This window comes from Pimephales promelas, chromosome 10 (genome assembly GCF_988280905.1).
Source record: "Pimephales promelas chromosome 10, fPimPro1.hap1.1, whole genome shotgun sequence".
Lineage (NCBI taxonomy): Eukaryota > Metazoa > Chordata > Actinopteri > Cypriniformes > Leuciscidae > Pimephales > Pimephales promelas.
This window is the reverse complement of record NC_142778.1, coordinates 1,791,365-1,805,000: the sequence shown is the minus strand read 5'-3', so window position 1 is coordinate 1,805,000 and position 13,636 is coordinate 1,791,365. Positions and strand designations below refer to the sequence as shown.

At 41.4% G+C, this 13,636-nt stretch overlaps 1 protein-coding gene and 1 long non-coding RNA gene across 2 annotated transcripts in view; one reads left to right on the top strand and one right to left on the bottom strand.

Moving 5' to 3' along the window:
- LOC148977274 (uncharacterized) overlaps window positions 1–8,872 on the bottom strand; it is a 13,422-nt gene extending 4,550 nt beyond the window's left edge. Inside the window, exon 1 of the long non-coding RNA XR_016169815.1 lies at window positions 8,694–8,872. This is a non-coding gene — a long non-coding RNA (uncharacterized LOC148977274). The remainder of the gene's footprint in view (window positions 1–8,693) is intronic.
- The window catches only part of LOC120460047 (HHIP-like protein 1), a 21,253-nt gene extending 9,825 nt beyond the window's left edge, over window positions 1–11,428 (top strand). Inside the window, exons 4-9 of the mRNA XM_089135262.1 lie at window positions 2,548–2,876; window positions 6,882–7,008; window positions 7,182–7,327; window positions 7,477–7,558; window positions 9,286–9,368; window positions 9,566–11,428. Coding sequence (XP_088991388.1) covers window positions 2,548–2,876; window positions 6,882–7,008; window positions 7,182–7,327; window positions 7,477–7,558; window positions 9,286–9,368; window positions 9,566–10,353 — 1,555 coding nt within the window. The 3' untranslated portion in view covers window positions 10,354–11,428. The remainder of the gene's footprint in view (window positions 1–2,547; window positions 2,877–6,881; window positions 7,009–7,181; window positions 7,328–7,476; window positions 7,559–9,285; window positions 9,369–9,565) is intronic.
- Window positions 11,429–13,636: the final 2,208 nt, after the last annotated feature.

Here is a 13,636-nt window from a genome sequence, read left to right as displayed (position 1 = left end):
AGCAGCTAGGCTCCTGATTGGTTATCGCGGCGCGAATTCACGCCAAAGTTCAGATTTTTCAACTCGGGCGGCAGACGCGAATTCGCGTCAAACGCGTGAATGCACAACGCTCAATTCGCGCCATTCGCGCCAACTTGACGCGCGAATGAGGCGTATTCGCGTCTTCCGCGCCGCGCTCCACGCCTCATTCGCGCCGCAGGAATTTTTCTTGCATTGACTTAACATTGAAATCATTCGCGCCTGACGCCCTATTCGCGTCCGGTGTGAACGTAGCATTAGTGCGTCGAAGTTGTGATAGCGCTGTCGGCTAACGCGAAATGCTAGCCTACTATTTACAATCCATGGATGTTTATTCATATATACAATTGTTTTGGACTAAAAACTTCTTCAAATTGGATTGTATGGACGCTTTACAGTGAAACCAAACCATTTTTGTTGGAATGTGGACTAACAGATGGCTAATTGGTGAGTTTCTTCCAGTTTGTGTTGGTTTGTTTTGGCTGTTGGTGGTCTGACAAAGAGACAGATTGTGCCCGCTGTGTTGATTGTATCTTAAAATGGTTTACGTCGTTCGAATCACGAGTTTCTCAGCTTTCCAAAGATATGTATTATGTTTACTTTTGTGTTTGTTTTGTTTTGTCTTTCACAACGTTAAACCTATAAACCACCCTGTGGGCCGTATACGGCACGTCGGACCACGGAAAAAAAAATATCGGACTAATATCGGTATCGGCAAAAGCCAAAGGTGCGGCATCGGTATCGGTATCGGAAGTGAAAAAGTGGTATCGGGACATCCCTAATTGGATTGCAATAGTTATTCTCTGTATTTATTTATCATCACAGTCTACAGCAGCGGCGGAGTGATATGTAGTTACCAAGGCAACCGAGAGATAGTGGTGCAGGTTACTATGTTTATTAGCTCATTAATCAAATTAGACAAATCAAATATATTACATAATAAAATGATCTGCTACTGCAACTTTTGTGTGGTAGAAAATGACCACGTCGACCAAATAAAACAGTGTGCTTCTTGCAGTCTTCTTGCACTTGATTGCCAATACCATAAAGTGGTCCGTTCAAGTAAAACAATCCGAATATAGTGTGGATCACAAGCCGTATGGATGACTTTAATGGTGTTTTTGTCAATTTCAGAGCTCAAAAGCCTAATTTAGGCAGTTTAAATCTAGAAGTTTGCCGTACATGTGCCCCAGTTGAGTTATGCACATTTAGCCAGACGCCTCATAATATTAGCGTTGGCTTGCCACCCTCCTTTCCCCATGGGACATGAGCTGAGCTGGCAGAGAGTGGCACGATGAAACTCACAGTTTCACAACCACACAGCAAGCCTTTCATTCTTATGGAGAAACCTGTCGTAGCCACTGCAGCCTGGAGTCCCAGCGTCGATGACTAACACGAGTATATACTGACTTGTACTGTATTGACAATACATGTGAATTGCAGTGTTGCGTTGTTGATGGTTTTCTGTACCACACACATTATTAAAAAGCTTAGTCATCAGCTTAATTAAGCTTCTGTGGTGAGAAGATCTAGATCATTGTTTACTGTATGCAAGCCTGTAGAAGCAGGTTTCATTTATTTATAGAATAAAACACTAGCAAACACAGTAACTTCAAAAAAGGGCTCTGATTTCTGGTTACTTTTAAACGCATGTCAGTACCTGGCTACTTCTGAATGGCTATAAATAAAGTGAGTCAAGCAGTACATTACTATTTTTTAATAAAAACCCCTTTGCAAAGCCTTATCAATATACTAATCATATGCATTAACACTTTCACTTTGACAACGCTTTTTTATTGTTTACATGATGTGCTATATCTGAACAGATTCCTCTTGTAAGTTTTAGATTTAGATATTTATTTATGGATTTATTTATATCTGTGGTAGTATTATGTTTGTTTACCCATTATACTAAATAGCTTTAATTAATATTTTGTATTTAATTAGTTTTTGTATGTATATTTATTTATTTATTTATTATTACTTTATATGAATATTCTATTTTCATTTTCAAGTTAAAACTTTAGAAATTGTTTGTGCTTTGTAATTTTAAAACTTTTTTAAAAGTTTTTTTAAAAGTTTTAGTAATAAATAACGCCCCTGGTCTGAAGTTGAGTGGTATTAACAATCAATAATCTAATCCAATAAATATCTATTATCTACCATAATAATTAGACAAAAATAACAGAAAAATAACTAAGAAGAAAAAAGTTACATTGAATGAAGGACAGATCTAAGCCAGGAGAAGCTTTAGTTCTTTTCACAGGATGGAAAATGAGACTCTTCACAGACAGTTCAAGTCCATGCCAGTGTCAATATTGACATACGGCATTGTGGGACGTGAGAGGCCTAGCATGAGCTTAGCAACGATGAGAAAAGGATCAGCAGACGGTGCAAATGTTTACTGGGCAGGTTTAAACTACTATAGTCTTACGAGTGCAATCTTATAGGGATCAATTATTTGTACAAACCCGTTTTGTAAAACACAAATGCTTCTCTCAAGTGAAAACAAACACTGTGATGTTACAGGTCCACTCTTCTAGGCAAAGCCCTGCGAATCGACGTAGACAACAACGATCATGGCGCCCCCTACAGTATCCCATCAGACAATCCTTTCGTAGGAGAGAGCGACTCGAGGCCAGAGATCTACGCCTACGGTGTGAGAAACATGTGGAGATGTTCAGTCGACAGGGGCGATCCGGTCAGCGGCCAGGGCCGAGGCAGAATGTTCTGCGGGGATGTTGGGCAGAATAAATATGAGGAAGTGGATCTGATCGAAAGTGGAGGGAACTATGGATGGAGGGCAAAAGAAGGCTTCTCCTGTTACGACAACAAACTGTGCTCCAACTCGTCACTCAGTAAGCAAGCCTTTCGATTTTCTAATTTAATTTCAGCATGTACAGTAGTGGCTAAAGGTGGTTTACAGGGAGGACAGTTATAGTGTTCAATGACCCAACAAGTTCAATAGGAATTTGGGCCCAAAGCCGTCCTCAAACCAAAGCATGGTTATATACTTAAGGTTCTCTCTACTCCATCCAGAGCGCAGGTCATCTCCCTCTCAGCACTTTCTCTCTCCGTGGGTGAACAAGAGCTGCATTTACTCTGCCCCGTCAGAGCTTTGAGAATATACATTTTCAGACTGATCTCATGAAGTAGCGTGTGTATGACACGCCAATTCGTATTTCCATTTTTGGCGTGCTATCAAGACGCATAATCGCTTTTCAGCGTGTTTATGAACGCCGTTGACTTAACGTTATTACTGTATATATACTGTAAATATATGACTTACCTCAACCCCGTCCCTAAACCTACCCGTCACTGGGGTTAATGGATTAGTTCACTTTTGAAAAAACTTTTGCTGATAATTTACTCACCCCCATGTCATCCAAGATGTCCATGTCTTTCTTTCCTCAGTCGAAAAAAAAATTAAGGATTTTTCTCCATATAATGGACTTACATGGGAACCAGACGGTCCAAGGTCCAACAGACAGTTAATATCAGTTTCAGATGCAGCTTCTAATGTCTTTAAACGACACCAGACGATGAATAAGGGTCTTTTCATGCGAAACGATCGGTTAATTCAAAACTTATTCCAAAAATGTAACTTTTCTAAGGACAAATGCTAGCCTTGCTCTATTCTGTGGGGCGCGTTTGTAACGTCACGTATTACGTAATTACGTTCAAAAGGTCACGCGCGACGTAGCCGGAAGTACAGAGTCAGTGTTTACAAGTTGAACGCATAGGTTGAACGTGCAAACTAACTCAAACGCCGTTTACAAAAAAAGGATTTAAAAAGTAAAACAATGATGTCGGACGATTTTGATTCTGTACTTCCGGCTACGTGACCTTTTGAACGTAATTACGTATTACGTGACGTTACAAACGCGCCTCACAGAATAGAGCAAGGCTAGCATTTGTCCTTAGAAAAGTTACATTTTTGGAATAAGTTTTGAATTAACCGATCGTTTCGCATGATAAAACCCTTATTCATCGTCTGGTGTCGATTAAAGACATTTGAAGCTGCATCTGAAACTGTTATTAACCGTCTTTTCGAACTTGAACCGTTTGGTTCCCATTGAAGTCCATTATATGGAGAAAAATCCTGGAATGTTTTCATCAAAAACCTTAATTTGTTTTCGACTGAAGAAAGAAAGACATGGACATCTTGGATGACATAGGGGCGAGTAAATTACCAGCAAAAGTTTTCAAAAGTGAACTAATCCTTTAATGGCATTTATGAGTCTTCCCTTACCTTTTTTCCTAGGGAAAAAAAAGATCGCTCCCCAGATGTAGATCTACATTTTGCTTCGTTTCGCGCGGACATTTGACGGCGTGTACAGACACGCGGAATCACTCGAACGTTAATGGCGTAGACATACACGCATACACGCGGATAGCTCAAAATGCGTAGAGATGTTTACGCAAAAGTCATGATGTCATGTTGACATTTTAGGCACCCAGAACAACTTTCTGTATGCTTTGGAGGCCGCACCAAAGGGCATCCAGTCACGAAGCAGAGGATATCCAGATGGACACTAGCCTACTCCTCGACGAGCCTACAATGCCCCATCGGAGTAAGAGCTCATTCCACTAGAGGCATGGCCTCGACCTGGGCCTGGTCCAGTGGTGTCTCTATTGATGATATTTATGTGACTGGCTGGTCCTCGCTGTCCACATTTACCAGGTTCTACAATCTAGAAGCCCCTGTCCTTTCTGTCTAGTGGATTTGGCCAAAGCCAAGCCCAAAGCACTATGAACTTTCCCCCCTTCTATATGGGGTAACTCTATGGCTATTGCCTATTGCTATAATACCTTTGTGGCTCCGATCTGGGGTCTGGGCTACTGGTAACAGGCTATTGACCTTCTCATACCTAACCAGCTCTCGGCCCTTCTAGTGCCTAGGCCATTCAGGTTTTCTTGGAACGATTGTCTAGCGCAGGATCGACCTCTATGAGTTCTACGTTCCTGATCCGACGTAAGTAAGTCACGTCGGAGCCCCTTGTGGAATGAGCATTCCCTATTATGTCTTGCTCTGCTAAGGGTTAAGGCCAAGTATATCTATAGACAGTAAAAGAAATGGACACAGCGACCCCATTGATCTCAACAGCCCAATTATTGCACTTCCTGTCTGAAGTCTGAGCGACTGCCTCACATCAGTCTGACAGTTTAGCTGTGCCAAGACAAATCTGAATCACCAAATTCTTCAAAAAACGTTGTTTAAATATTTTGTCCTGTTGCTTTTATGGACTCTCTATCGATGGGCTTCTCCCTTGACTTTGTGCCTCCATGTCCCCGATTGCCTCATAGACAGTAAAAGATTGCCTGCAAGCTTCTCCTCCTGTCTATACGGTAATGTCTCTATTGCGCGACAGAAAGTTGCGTGATTATGACGCAATCGTTAGCCTATTTTTACAAAAACGGCTTCTACGGGGCCGTAACGTAAGATACAAAGTAATGGAGCCTTTTATACATTGTCGTGTTTCTTTAGAAATAAATAATGGACAAATGGAGTCTTTGGACGCCTCAGATGTAAAGTTATTCGCTGTCAAAGTGACGCCAAAATGAATGGGATGCTAAGAGCAGGAGAAGTTCTGCTACAATGGCGGCTCCCGCGAGGCTTCAACTTCCGGCGATGGATTACCACCTTGAGTATATCATCATTAGCCGCTAGCCGCTTTCCGACCGGAGGGACTTTTGCAGTTCCTAGAACCTAACGTTCCTATAACCCTTTTTTTCTCAAAAAATTATTTTTTTGGGGGGACTAAATTGGGGATTTTTTAGTTCCTCAGACCGTAGTTCCTATAACTCTTTCAGTACCTAGTCTAGAGCGAGGACTTTTTTAGTTCCCTTTCCCTAGGTCTACGTTGATTGGTTCAACTTAAAAGTCATGCCCACTGTCAACACGGAACTTGTAGTGCGCTGTCTGCCATACGCGGTGTGTTTTTGCAAAACATTACAACTAAGGATTAAGACAAACATAACGCAATCAACCAGCTAATTGCTAATGCTAGCTAAACTTACCCGTCGTTTTGTTTGCCTCCTGCACTCTGCTCATTTATCTTCTTCCATCATATTACTTAATATCATATTATGCTGGAGCCTTCGTCTTCTGTGTTTCTCTGGACAGAACTCAAGCATAATCTTTAAACGCCGCCGTTCGTTCTCCGTTATTAAGGTCCCGGCAAGGCAGAACAGGAACATTGCAATAGCCGCGCTACGCACAAGTCTCAGGTCGTCACTTCAGTTGAATTTAATCTAAGTATCTTATGCCAGATCGTCTGCTTTTATAGCCAAATGCCACGCCCAAGTCGGCGTGCTCTGCCGGGCTTCTCTGCCTTAGGCTCATGTAGCTCCGCAGCCTCGCCATTGGTTCGTTTTATTATTCTACACGAAGCAATGGTCACTGTGTAAGTATAAATGCTTCAGAATTCGGTTTCACGTATCTCAAGGAATTATTATTGAGAACGTTACCTTATATTACCCAGTACTTTATTGGGTAAGTAAACTGTAAGTACGCATACGGTAAAATACAGTGCAACCATTTAGTTTCTATTTTTTTTATATTTCTTCATGTCAAATTACAAGGTAACCCGGACAATTTTGATGGTTAAGGTAATTTTAGAAATTTTGTGCACTTTACAAAGGTTGAAGTAACAAATTTGTTGAAGTGGATAAGCCAATCTCCATAAAAGTCTGTCATTTTTTTTCTCATTAAAAAATCTGTTCTGAAGAAAATATTTGAAAACTACTCTCTTATAAAGTTAGCATATAAAAGATTTGTATGAATACAGCTCCAGGTTGGTTCCAGTTGAGTTGTGAAGAGTATATGAGAGAAAAATATCTTTATTTTACCTTTTCCTTAGACGATATCCTTCCGATATTTGCTTACCCACATAAAATCGGCAAGTCTGTAACTGGCGGCTACATCTACAGGGGCTGCCAGATGCCCAATCTGAACGGTCTGTATATCTTTGGGGATTTTATGAGTGGGTACGTATGTTTGCTCTTGCACTTGAAATATAGTCCAATATAATAGAATATAAACAAGAAAATCAACACAAGATTAATGCATGCTACTTTCCCATAATGGCTGATCTATTTCACTGTTTGTTTGATTACTTTGCACTGAATGAATCAGACTTCTCCCATTATATGCATCCTAGGCGCCTGATGTCCCTAAAGGAAAACGCTGAGACGGGAAAATGGAACTATAAGGAGATTTGTATGGGCACTGACAAAACGTGCAGTTTCCCTAAACTTATAAACAGCTACTACAAGTATATCATATCATTTGGCGAAGATGAGGCAGGTAACTTGAGAGCAGCTCTGTGTGTGACTATAGGGTCTTCAACAGCTTAATATTTTCTAATATACAGTCATCAATATCAATTAGAAGAAAAGGTTTGAGTGCAACAGTCGGGTTAAAAGCTCCATTAATTTTTGAACCGTGTGTTTCAGGTGAGCTGTACTTCCTTGCGACGGGAGCGGCGAGTGCCACGGCCAGAGCCGGAGTGGTGTATAAGATAGTGGATCCCTCGAGGTACAACACACCGTGATGACACAGACTTTAGAGTTACATCCACTTCATAAAACGTCACAGTTAGGGTTTTTATACTGACTTTACTAGAGGTGTGATGGTAAAAAATAACCTCCCCTGCCTAATCTGATTGTCTATATTGAATATACCAAAATGCATCTTAGAATATATCAAAATAAGTTAATAAGGGTTAGGGGAAATAGCTTGCACAAAATAAAAATCCTTTAATTTATGTTTTTTTTTCTTCTTCTGTTGTTCAATTATGTGTGTAAGCAAGGCTTAAAATTAACAACCGTCAAGCGCCAAATGCGAATAATAAAAATGGTGTTAATGGGCAGTTGGCCGGTAATATTTTTACGAATTCTAACAATGCAATGTTGTGAAAACATAACCGTAAAACAATATGAAGATTGAATTGAGCTCTCTTTCACGTCTTCTAGCTCTTGAACGAACAAATTCACACACAAAATAAAAAATAAAAAATCAAAAATGCCCGCCTCCGTGAGTATCCAAGTAAACATAACTAGTATTTAAGCTGCTGTGTATTTTTAATGTTAATCAAAGAACAAACAAAATTCTTCACTGATCTTGACTGAATAACTTCTGTACCTTTTAATAAGGATTAATCTATGTTTATTTATGAAGACTATGCAGTGCTATTTTACCTTTGATTACTTTATTCAATGTCTCTACTTGAAAACTCCTGTTAATTGTCTTGGGGTGGGGTGGTAAAGTATGATTCCACTTTTCTGACTTTAATTAGTGTGTAATGTTGCTGTTTGAGCATAAGCAACATTATCAAAGTTACAACGCTCAAAGTTCAAAGCAAATGAAGATATTTGCTTTTAAATAAATCGTTTTTTTAAGGACTACAACAAACGGCTGGTAGAACTACACAACATTCCTCCAGGATTAGTGACATCACCAACCCCAAAATGTACATAAACCCCGGGAACACAGTCCATGTTGAGAAGAGGAAGAGTTGTAAAACTTTAGCATCCATCTTTTCACATGCAATAGAAAGTCACTCTGTGTGCGTCTCACAACAGTTCCTATACGAGTGATTTATAGATTACATGACAGAATATGCTAATTTGAGATAGAACTCCACATCATCAACATAAATTCATCAACTAACCATTCAGAGACGTCCTGTTGCATTCTACATGTTGTCACTTCTTCTTAGTCTCTCCATCTTTGACTGACTCCGTTTTAACTTTAAAGGGAGGACATTTTCTGTCGTTTTAGCGTGTGTCTGCGTGAGGAAATCGCAGCTGCTAACACAAACACACACGAGCTCTTGAAGCTCCGCCCATTGTGGCGGGAGCAGCAGCTCATGTGCATTTAAAGGGCCAGGCACACAACAGTGTGTTTTTGCTAAACCCTCAAAAAGTGACAAATTGAACATCCTATATAAAAATATCTGTGGGGTATTTTGTGCTAAAACTTCACATACACACTCTGGGGACATCAGAGATTTATTTTTTTTATAGACATCTTGTGAAAATGGCATTTTACCACCCCTTATAATGTAGTTAGGTTAGTTCTTTGGTATCGAAATTGGAATAGAGTTTGTCATAACTGCCTTTTTTTTTGCAAGAACAGTTTAATGAACAATATTTGTGGCTGATAAATTTTATTAAGTCACCGGCCATTGCCAGGTGTGGCAAAAAGTAAGTTTTAGGCGTACAATGGTATGTATAAACAGTTGGACATTTTCTTCACTGTAGGAGGGCCCCTCCAGGCAAATGCAGCTTTAAGCCCACTCCAGTCAACATCAAGGGAAAACTGATTCATTTCAGTCCTAAAGAAGGTAAATAAACACTCATTCTTCCTATTGAAGGCATGAGATTTTGAGTAGGGCTGCACAATTAAGAAAAAATAAACCCAAAATTGTGCATATGGATTATCAAATTGCGAAACCTGCGATTCGTAATGAAATCGTAATAAAAACACTAGAAAGGGGGATTGTTCAGCTAGTTTTTTGACTCTGTTTGATTTGTTCCACAGAGTTTGTGATTAACAAAAAACCCTCAACGACTGCCATTCCCAAACTAAAACCAACCAAACCCAGTCCAACCCCACGACCGCGAGCACCACAAACGCCAACTTGCAGGACGACCACAGTCCGCCACTCCACGGCTCGTCCACGCGCTCTCCACACGACCCCTCGACCACTGACCCCCACCAGGCCCTCGTACTGGACCCCGGCTCCAAAAACCAAACCCACCGCAAGACCCTCGTACTGGACCCCGGCTACCAAACCCAAACCCACCGCAAGGCCCTCGTACAGGACCCCGGCTCCAAAAACCAACACCCCCGCCACGCCCTCGTACTGGACCCCGGCTCCAAAATCCAAACCCACACCCACAGCAAAGACCCAAACAGGCAGACCTGGGAAACGAGGTCGAGGGAAACCTAGAAGGAAAGGAGACCGCAGGGGCCGGCCCCGCTCCGGGACAGTGCGGCTGGTCAGCGCAGACGGGTGGAAGGACCGCGGCCGGGTCGAGATCTTCGTGCGCGGCGAATGGGGAACGGTGTGCGACGACATGTTCAACACGCAGGCCGCGGCGGTCGTCTGCCGGCAGCTGGGATTCCCCGTGGTCGAGCGCGTGGCCAAGAGAGCAGAGCTCGGACCCGGAGCCAGCGAAGTCAGGATCCTGCTGGACGACGTCGAGTGTGAAGGAACCGAACGGACTCTGTTGCACTGCAAACACGCCAAACTGGGCAAAAACAACTGTTCCCATGACGAGGATGTCGGGGTGGTGTGTGGCCATTATGAACATGCAGTGGAGTGAAAGACAATGATCCCACAGACCAAAAATACAACTGTTTACACAGAAACTGTCCATTTGACAGAAAAAAAAATATATATTTTCATTTAAAATTACCTACTATAAATTATAAATGACCTACTGGAAATTCCCCTGTTGCTACCAGAAGAGAATAAGTGTTTTGTTTTTGAATGAAGACACAAATTAAATATCATATTAGACTATATGGAATGAGAGATATAACAAAAATATGATCATCAATCAATCAATCAATCAAACAATCAATCAAACGAACACACGTTTTAATAATCTTTTTTTTCACACTGAATCATGCACTATTTACACTGCGGTGAGTTGTTGACCATCTCACACTAGAAATAAAAATGTATTAACTTTTTTATATTTTGACAACACTTTAGAAAAAGGTTTCATTAGTTGGCATTAGTTAACAAGAACTAATAATGAAATGCATTTATCACTCTTAATGTTAATTTCAACGTTTACTGATACATCATTAAAATCAAATGTTGTGTTTGTTAACATTAGTTAATGCACAGTGAACAAACAATGAACAGCTGTATTTTTTATTAATGAATGTTAACAAAGATTAATACTATAACAAATGTATTGATCATAGTTTGTGTTAGTTCATAAATTAACTAATGTTATGAAACTTTATTGTAAAGTGTTACCCATCATTTTTTCCTCATAATAATTTTAAAATTAAATTTATTAAAAAAAATAAATAAAATGATTAAAGTATGTCCACCTGCAATCATGAGATTTTGCAGAATGTCTTTTTCAGGTTATTGCTATGCTATGTAAATATTGCATTTTTGTTGCACATTCCAAATGATGATTGTTTTAATCACAAATGCTGGACATTCTTTGTTATATTGTAATAATTAAAAAATGTAAATAAAATTGTTTGCATAATCGTGGTGAAGATCGCAAAGTTGTATCGTTTATAGCCTATATCAATTCGAATATCTTCCGTTGCTCTTTGGATGTTGTTGTGGTAGATGTGATGGTTTTCCTAACTTATTTAATCTGAAACAAACTCACAAACACTCCTCTATTATCATATCACACACTTTTATCTCCCCCTCAAAAATTGCTTGATTTTTTAAAATTTTATTATTATTATTTTTTAATCGGCCAGGAAATTTTGATCATTGCTGGTGCAAGCGTACTTTTGCCCCTCGAAATTATTATCTTTAAATTATTATTTAATAATTTAATACATTTTTAATATTTAATAAAAGCACCTTTCAGTGCTTCAATACCCAGCCCTACGAGAAACGCTAACGTGATGCGTTGAACTTGTAACTTGTGTAAATAAATTTGATGCAGACATTGTCAGAAGCTTCATGTACTCATTGACGAAAGTACACATCTCTAAAATAGTGTGTCGCTAAAAAATCTGTTTCCTCAGCTCTCGCTAAGAGCGAACGATCTGAACGACGACCCAGACAGACTGACCAGGAACCTCATCCTTCCGGGAGAATGGTCCCTGCATGTTCAAATAGTCCAGAAACTGTGGCAAATATTCGGCAGAGCAGAGGTGGATCTCTTCGCGTCAGAGGAGAACGCTCACTGCCCTATATTTTTCTCAAAGAGCGAGGACGCGCTAGCCCAGGAGTGGCCCAGCCGCCCACTTTAGGCATTCCCTCCGGTCTCCCTGTTACCACAGGTTTTACAGAGGATCAGGGAAACACGCCACTCGGTGCTCCTCATAGCCCGGTTTGGGAGAGTCAGACTTGGTTCCCGGAGCTCACTCATCTGTCGCAGACAGCCCCGTGGCCCATTCCAGTCAGAGCAGATCTCCCCTCTCAAGCTCGCGGCACGATCTGGCATCCCCACCCTCAGCGCTGGGCGCTTCATGCATGGGTGATCAACAACTATCCGTTGCTTTGCCAGAGGGAGTGTTAAACGCGATCATGAACGCCAGAGCGGCTTCTACAAGGAAGCTCTGTGTGTCAAAATGGTCTGTGTTCTCTAAATGGTGCACCGACAAAAACCTAGAACCCTCAGCGGTGCGACGTGTCGTCCTTGCTTGTCTTCCTTCAGGAGATGCTGGATAAGGGCAGGTCCCCATCCACTCTCAAGGTTTACGTGGCAGCTGTCGCGGCGTTCGCTGAACCCCGACGCACTCAGTCTCTGGGCAAAGATGAGCTAGTCATCCGCTTCCTCAGGGGAGCTAGAAGGATGAACCCCCGCGCACCCCTTCGGTTCCCAATTGGGATCTTTCAATAGTTCTCGAAGCTATGAAAGCCCCCCCCCCATTCGAACCGTTACAGTCTTTGGACCTATTTATTTATTTATTTCCTTTATTTTAACCAGGAAAGTCTCATTGAGATATTACTATCTCTTCTTCCAGAGAGACCTGGTCAAGACGGCAGCACAAGAAGTTTCATACACAAAAATCACAGAATAAAATACCACAGTTTACACATCACAAACAACATGGATAAAGACGAGTTAAGAAAAACAAGCAGCAATTGTTGAGACGTTTAAAGGAGGTCAGAGTTGGGAGTGCATCTAGATTCAATACATTTTGTAAACCTAAAATACCTCTTGTTAAAAAACTTTTTTTCTGACTGCCCCGTCATCAGTAAAACGCGTGGGAGAGCTTCACGCGCTCTCTTCTAGCGCAGCATGTCTCAATGACTCCATAGTCATCCTTAAACCTAGATATGGCTATGTCTCCAAAGCGATTGGTACCCCGTTCAGGCCTCTACCCGCATCCGATAGCGAATGTGACGCCAATCTCCTTTTTCCGGTTCGGGCTCTGAGATTGTACACTACACGCGCTGCCACATTCAAACGCTCTGAGCAGTTTTTTTGTTTGTTTCATTCGGTGGGCGCACCAAGCGTCTGGCACTGACACTATCTAGATAGATTGTGGACGCTATTGCTTCTGCTTATGCATCAAAAGACCTGCCATGCCCTCTGGGCATCAGGGCTCATTCCACAAGAGGCATGGCCTCATCGTGGGCATGGTCCAGCGGCATTTCCATTCAAGACATATGCGTGGCAGCGGGATGGACTTCCACCTTTGTCAGATTTTACAATCTGGAAGTACCAGCCCTGCAGGCAAAGCTACTAGCAGCCTAGTATGTTTCAGCTCCTATGTTGAGCTGCACTATTGGGAGTCACACTCATGCAACCGGCGTGCCGCTTGTTCTTCCCTCATGTGCTTATGTACTACACATTCACCTGGCCCTTTTTTTTCACGCACATTATTTTCCCACTTATAAGGGTCCCCCGGGATCGCTCCCCCGGGACTCATTGTGGAGTTGACCAG